Genomic DNA, 7,004 nt, shown 5'->3' with positions numbered 1-7,004 from the left:
AAAAAAAAAAAAAAGCCTAGTAGCAAGGCGCGTCCCTTGGATCACGTGACTCCTTTGACAGCTCACTGACGTCACCAGTCCTCGACATTTGGCCGAGATTCTCGGGGTCACCCTCAAGTGTTTGGATTTCTGCAGTGCGGGGAATCATGGCTAAGAAAAAGAAGTTACGGCTCATTGCCGAGATGGCTCGAAAGATCCGGGCGTACAGGGAGCTGAAGAACCGGCCACGGGATTCCCAGCGCTATGCTTTGGATTATGAGGTTATTGCGTCTTCTGCAGTGCAGAAAAAAAGTCGCATGCGATTTTTATTTTCTCCTAATAGAAAAGCATTGTGTCACAAATTTTGCACCTGTAGCTTCCGATTGCTGCTTGAGTGCGACACAACTCATTCCATTCATTACGAGAGACAGTTGTGAATTATTATTATTACATTACCGTAAAAAGTAAATGCACACATCCAAAAATCGCACTCCAGACTTAGCCAAGGGGTGTGGGATTTGGGGAAAAAAAATAGCATTTGGTAAAATACAGCACATTATTTGCCCCAAGCTGTCACATTGGCTTAGAAATAGTCAATTTAAAGGGGAAGTGATAACTTATTGATCGGTGGGGGTCCGGTCACTGGGACTGATCATCAGAATGGGTCACGTTTATCACTGTAAGAATGGAAAAGCGATGCACATGTTCAACCGCTGCTCCATCCATTTAATATGGGGCTCCCGAGTGCTAGTAATGGCTTTTTCCGCTAGCCCCATAGCAGCTGTCAGGGATTCGACCTGCCTTGACAATTTTGTAAAGGGGATAAAAATTCCCCAATTTAGTACTTGCTATGCATCCCATGAGTCAGACCCCCCACACATCAGCAATTTAGCACCCCTTTAAAAGATGTGTGCAGCACCTGTATGACTTGACATCAAGTGTTTAGACGATGCAGCACAGCAGGTAGCACCCATCCAATACCCTGGAAGCATTGTGTACAGTATCTGTCAGGTTTCAGAACGATACCTTGGCAACTGACCTGACTAGCAGCTGCTGTGACTTTTCATGCCCTATATTAGATGAAGAGCTGCTGTACAAACTGTTTGAAGGGATTGCATGAAAGAGAAAAAAAAAAGTGCCACTTTTGCCCATGGGTTGTGTCTGGTATTTCAACTCATTCTCTTTCAAGTCATGTCCACAACAGCAGACATAGCCCTGTCCACGCAGTCATTGTCCCGGGACAGTAGGTCTCTATTCCAAGTTTCTGATTGCATTCTGAATGTCACCATTTATCTTGTCAGACCATGACCCGACCCTTCACTGGAAAACGTCTGCCTGTTCTCGCATGGGAAGATGTAAAGAATGAGAAGAGACTTTTCACTCTGCTCTCGGGGATACGGGCGTTTGGAGTGGGACGAATGGTGACTAGGAAATCGTGGCTGGAGGAATATAATGAGCCTTGTTACTGGACTATAACTAAGGTCAAAGTGGATTACACAGCTGAGGTGAGGATGATGGGATTTATCGGGGTATTTCAAGTGCTAATATTTATTTATTTTCTTTCAATGGGATTGATGTTAAAGGTTAGATGTGCAGGAGACAGAACACCGGAGCCCCCTGACTGCTAGACTCTTGTTTTCCAGAAAGCTATATTTTGCAGATGCCGGTAAGACTGATCCCTCTCCTTTGGTGTATCTCGTAGTGATCATTTAGGCACCTGGCATTTCAATATTTAAGGCTCAAGTATTTTTAAAGAGGTATTCCAGCAGGAAGTAGTAATTACTTTTCCACGGGATAGGTGATAACATCTAGATTATTGGGCTCTGACTCCCCCTACCCCCACTCCATTCATTGTTTCTGGGACTGCTAAAGCCCTGTAATTGGCTTTCTCTAGAAGTCCTATAGGGAATGAACAGTGCAGCGGTCGAACATGCGCAGCTCCGCTCCATTGTGTTTGTAACTGGGATAAAAGTGCCCTGTTCCAGAGGAAGTCCCAGCAGTAAGAACCTAACCGATCTAGGAATTATCTCCTATCATGTAAAAATACCCCTTTAAAGGGAATCTGTCAGCAGGTTTGTACTATATAATATGACAGCAGCATGATGTAGGGGCAAAGACATTGATTTCAGCGATGTGTCACAAACTTTACTGGGTGCTGTAGTTGTGATAGAATCACAGTTTTCTCTGATCACGATCCAGCAGAGCTCTGAATGCTAAGCAGTGTATAACCTAGTGAGTTGAATACTTCGACTGTGAGGTTGTTTTCGTCCTGAAGTAATTTTGATTGCTGTTTGTATAAAGAAACAGAGCAGGAAAATAGTTTTAGTATTCACCACTAGAAACCACTTCTCTTTAGTCCATGAGCAGTGTCGGGTATTGCATCTCGGCCCGTATTAAAGCACCACTCCTTCCTTTTTTTTTTTATTTCAGCACAGGAGTTAATCTAAGTTCCCTGCCTCTAGCATTATAGTTACCACACGCTGTCTTCAACTCTTCCCGTTGCTGCTCCAGTCCAGTTCCACCAGTTCGTAACCTTAAATTCTGACTGACCGGATGTCAGAGGTAATGGTCACATGCTCTCAATGCAAGTCTATGAGATCCTCATACTGGCTCTAATAGACTTACAATGAGTAGTGACTTCAGAAATGCCCAGCAAACACTGAAGTGATCCTGCAGGTCACAGCCTGCAGAAGACAAGCGGAGAGGCGCCAGGAACAGATGAAGACAGCGGCTGGTAAGTATAATAATAGGAGCAGGGAATTTAGATTTGTGAAACCACTCCAGAGGTAAAATAAAAAAAAAAAACACTGGAGCGATGCTTTAATAAATAAGGCAGAGTTGACATACCAGCCAGTGGGGTGAACTTCTGTGCCAGCCTCACGGCGTTCTCCTTCTGCAGAAACTTCACAGAAGGGCTGGCATAACTTATTCATGAAGTAAGGACATTATGTGCAGACCTGGAGAAGTGGTTGATCATCTTCTACAGGATTGTATTAATTATTTAGACCAGAGCCTGCATCTGCACATAAGACACTATAGTGCTCTCCGTTTTGTGAGCATACTCCTGAATTATTAATATCCATGAGCTGCCAGCGCCCGCCACCCTGATTAGCAATTGTCCTCCTATTTACAGTATAGATTAAGCTGTCAATCAGCCACAGCTCATGAGTATGGGGACTCAGCGCTCAGCTTCTGCCGTGGCTGATAATGTGAGTTTTTATGATAACTGCCACAAAACACTCAGTCAGTTAGTGACCCAGTGCTGGAATTATAATATAATTATTATATTATATTATATATATTATATTTTTTGCTTTTAGCTCAATGTTTAAGAATCCTTAAAAACTCCTTGAACCTCTGCGGTTGTGGAAAAGGAAGAAGGGAATTTGTAAATCTGCAACAAAAAAAAAATTGCAGCTCTTACTCCTTAAAAAAATATTTTTGGTCCTAATCAGATAACAATTGTTCTGGAATTGTTCTTTAGGTTGACGTTTCCAGAAGAACAGATTAACAGATCATTATATGCAACTGTGTTCCCAACTTGTCTTGTAAATCCTTGTAACCGCTGTAGCTAATCACTAGCCCCCGCAGGGATGCTTGTAATGATTGCATGTATTGCACAAGACCGCTGCAGCTAGTAATTGGCAGCATAAGACATCTATATGTACTTTCATTGAAGCATTGACTTGGAAGCTGAGGGTGATTAGACATGTAAGTTTATTATTTTTTGTATGCCCTCACATAATGAAAATCTGTCTCCCTGCTGAAGCCACTAAGGGAGCTAAATGTTTATGGATTTATACAGGCCTGTCATCCCCAAACTCAGTTTAAATAAGTCTGATAGGGATCCAAGCCCATATAAAAATCATATCTGTTGTTTAGCTTACACCTATTATTTTCCAGAAAAGTATCTACTATTAAGCAACTCAGGGTGCTCAGTGCGCCCTTGGTATGGCCAAATTTTCAGTGCACCATTCCACCCTCCCTCTTTGTTGATTGGCAGTGCTTACTGGGCAGCATGGTGGCTCAGTGGTTAGCACTGCAGCCTTGCAGCGCTGGGGTCCTGGGTTCAAATCCCACCAAGGACAACATCTGCAAGGAGTTTGTATGTTCTCCCCGTGTTTGCGTGGGTTTCCTCCGGGTTCTCCGGTTTCCTCCCACACTCCAAAGACATACTGATAGGGAATCTAGATTGTGAGCCCCGATGGGGACAGCGACGATAATGTATGTAAAGTGCTGCGGAATATGTTAGCGCTATATAAAAATAAAGATTATTATTATTACTTGACCAGAGTGACCGCTGCCTGCACTTGAAACTTGGCTGTGCACACAGCCGCTGACACGAACAGGCATGGAACTTTGCACCAAGAGCTTGGCCACACCACAGGTGCATCTAAAAGGATTGTCCAGGATTATAAACACATGATTGCTTCCTAACACAGCGCCCCTTGAAACTGGTTAATCCCTGAGACCACTGTGCAAAATTATTCGGCACACCAGACAGTGGTCAGCTCCTGCGTAATCGCGCACTCAGCAGTGTTTGGACTCATAGATTTTCTGTTGTGACCATATACAACTAAGCACTTCTGACCGTCGATTTTTAGCAATTGGGGGGCATTACAAGATCTTCACCCCCACCAAACTACAGAGTACTGAGAAATTCTAAACTATCAAAAAACGTATAAAAGTTTAGTTATACTTTACTGTGCCGAAATTAACCTTATTAAGACAGAGATGTTAAGGTGACTTTATAATTAGGTGCATGTAAATCTCATTTTCTTCTCTTTTATAGAATATGGACTTTGGTCAGGCTTGGGGTTACTTGACATTTAGAGGTAAGTGTGCATATAATACATCTCTCCATTCCAGTAGTGATTTACAATAAACCTTTTCTGAATTCGGCTAATACCCAAAAACATATCTAGAGTAGAAAAGCTTATTTGATCATTGGGTAGAAGCATGGCTGTGTGTCAGTTTTGATCTTATTATCCCTGACATTGACTTCACTGTTCTGCCTTCTAAACAGGTAAACAAGAGTCGGAGGAGACCGAGATAAGCAAAGTCATGTACCACGACTGGCGTGTTGTACCTCGGCATGAAGAGGACGACTTTAAAAAGTATACCCCCGTGCCCGAGCCGGAGGCCTTGCCCCATGTGCTGTACCCGCCTCTCTTGAGAGCCATAATCTTGGCCCAAATGCAGAAGGAAGGAAAACCAATAACTGAACCTCTCCTGGACCTGCAGAGGAAACGCATCTTCTCTAGAGAGAAGTTTGAAGAAGAAAGAAAGGCCAGAATGGGGACACCGGTGTGATAATGACTTGGTCGTCTTCATTTCCCGGCCCATATAATGAACACTCATGGTGCCAATGGTATAGCGTCGAGCCTCAGGTCTGGCATCATATGTCTGGATCATATGTAGAAATTCATAGACTGTGATCTATAAAGTCTTGTGCGTGCGTAGGGTGCTTTGTACCTATTACCTTGTATAACTGGATGTGTACTAGTTGGAGCTACATGAGTTCTATTCTTCATAAGTGGCACCAGGCACTAACTGGTTATCCAGGGGTTGATGCTGAGGATCAGTCATATTTACTGAGCTCTAATAAACTCCATTTATGTTATGATTCTCAGATGCCTTGTTTGAGAATTTACGGAAACTTATTTCCAATTCATGCTTTGATTTTCAGTGCGTTGTCTCAAGTTCATAAATGGGTCAAATTGCTTGTAAAAACAATCAACTTTACAATTTACTTATTATTAAATATCCTCTCCATTCTCAAGATCGCAGGGATTTTTATATTTATAGCGTAAAAATAATTGCCTGGGTTTCTGGCTACAGCTACAGTTCCAGCATGGCCGGAGCGCATGGTGCAAATTGGCTCTTTGCTTTATAAACTGACCTTTAGTTGACTGGGTCCATTCAGCCTCACTTCTTCTTCATCTCTCTGATGCTGCAGAAGTAAAGGTGCCTCTGTTTGCAGCCAAGGAGAGAAAGGCGTAGCAAAACTAGCATCCTTACCACCACCAGCATGCTCAGGCACATGACAGCAAAGCACCTGACTAGTAGGGCCGAGCGCCAGGGTCCAGAAACAGTGTCTGCGGGTGACACCACTGCCTGTACCGCTGTTGTGCGCGCATGCCAATCCCCTGCCCATGGCGCAGGCAAAGATGACACCTGCCCTGCACCTGTCGTTTGCACACTCGCAGTCACCACCATCAGCAACCTCGTCCTTGTCCCAGTGCAATGTTCAGTTGTCCCTAACCCAGTCCTTTGAATGCAAGCGCAAATATGCAGCCAACCACCCACAGGGCACAGAACTCGTAGAGACGGAATATTTCCGCAACCTCATGGCGGCGGCCGTACCTTAGAACTTGGTGCTCAACCGCCACTATGTCTCCCGGTGTGCTGTCCCTGCTTTACACAAGCACGTGTCCCAGAACGTTACCCGTGCCCTCAACAACGCAGTTACTGGGAAGGTCCACCTAGCCAAGGACACATGGACAAGTGCTTGGGCCAGAGACTATACGTCTCGCTGATGGCACACTGGGTTAATATACTGGAAGCCTGGACCCAGTCGGACCCTGGGACGGAACACGTCCTCCCGACGCTGAGGATTGCGGGCCCTGGGTCAATCAGGTTCGCCCCCCACATTCTATAGCTCTAGCACCTGCTCCTCCTCTTCAGCCTCCATCTCCGAAATAGCCACATCAGTCGGAAGCTGAGAACACTGCAGCACTGCCTCGGCCAAGCGGCAATAGGCTGTTCTGAAGCTAATATGCTTGGGGGCAAACCTCACACTGCTGCAGAGTTGTTGACAGCTGTAACAGAGCTGGCTGATCTGTGGCTGCCACCGCTGAACCTACAGCCCGACACAATCGTGTGTGACAGTGGCCGAAAACTTGGTGGCGGCTCTGAAGCTAGGCAAGCTTGCACACGTACGATGCCTGGCTCATGTGCTCAACCTAGTGGTTCAGTGGTTTCTCAAAACCTACCCGGATCTGCCTGAGCTGCTTGTCAATGTA

General features: G+C 44.9%; 1 protein-coding gene across 1 annotated transcript; it reads left to right on the top strand.

Annotated features, from left to right (window-relative positions):
* Window positions 1-28: 28 nt before the first annotated feature.
* Window positions 29-5,609, top strand: MRPS34 (mitochondrial ribosomal protein S34). The gene is made up of 4 exons (XM_073645892.1): window positions 29-260; window positions 1,281-1,484; window positions 4,772-4,814; window positions 5,006-5,609. Exons 1-4 carry the CDS (start codon window positions 147-149, stop codon window positions 5,290-5,292), a joined length of 648 nt encoding a protein of 215 aa, XP_073501993.1. The 5' UTR covers window positions 29-146; the 3' UTR covers window positions 5,293-5,609.
* Window positions 5,610-7,004: the final 1,395 nt, after the last annotated feature.

This window comes from Phyllobates terribilis, unplaced genomic scaffold (genome assembly GCF_046119375.1).
Source record: "Phyllobates terribilis strain yellow unplaced genomic scaffold, ASM4611937v1 Scaffold_9__5_contigs__length_417890890, whole genome shotgun sequence".
Classification (NCBI taxonomy): domain Eukaryota; kingdom Metazoa; phylum Chordata; class Amphibia; order Anura; family Dendrobatidae; genus Phyllobates; species Phyllobates terribilis.
Note: the sequence above shows the minus strand (reverse complement) of the source record. Positions and strands in the feature narration are given on the sequence as shown.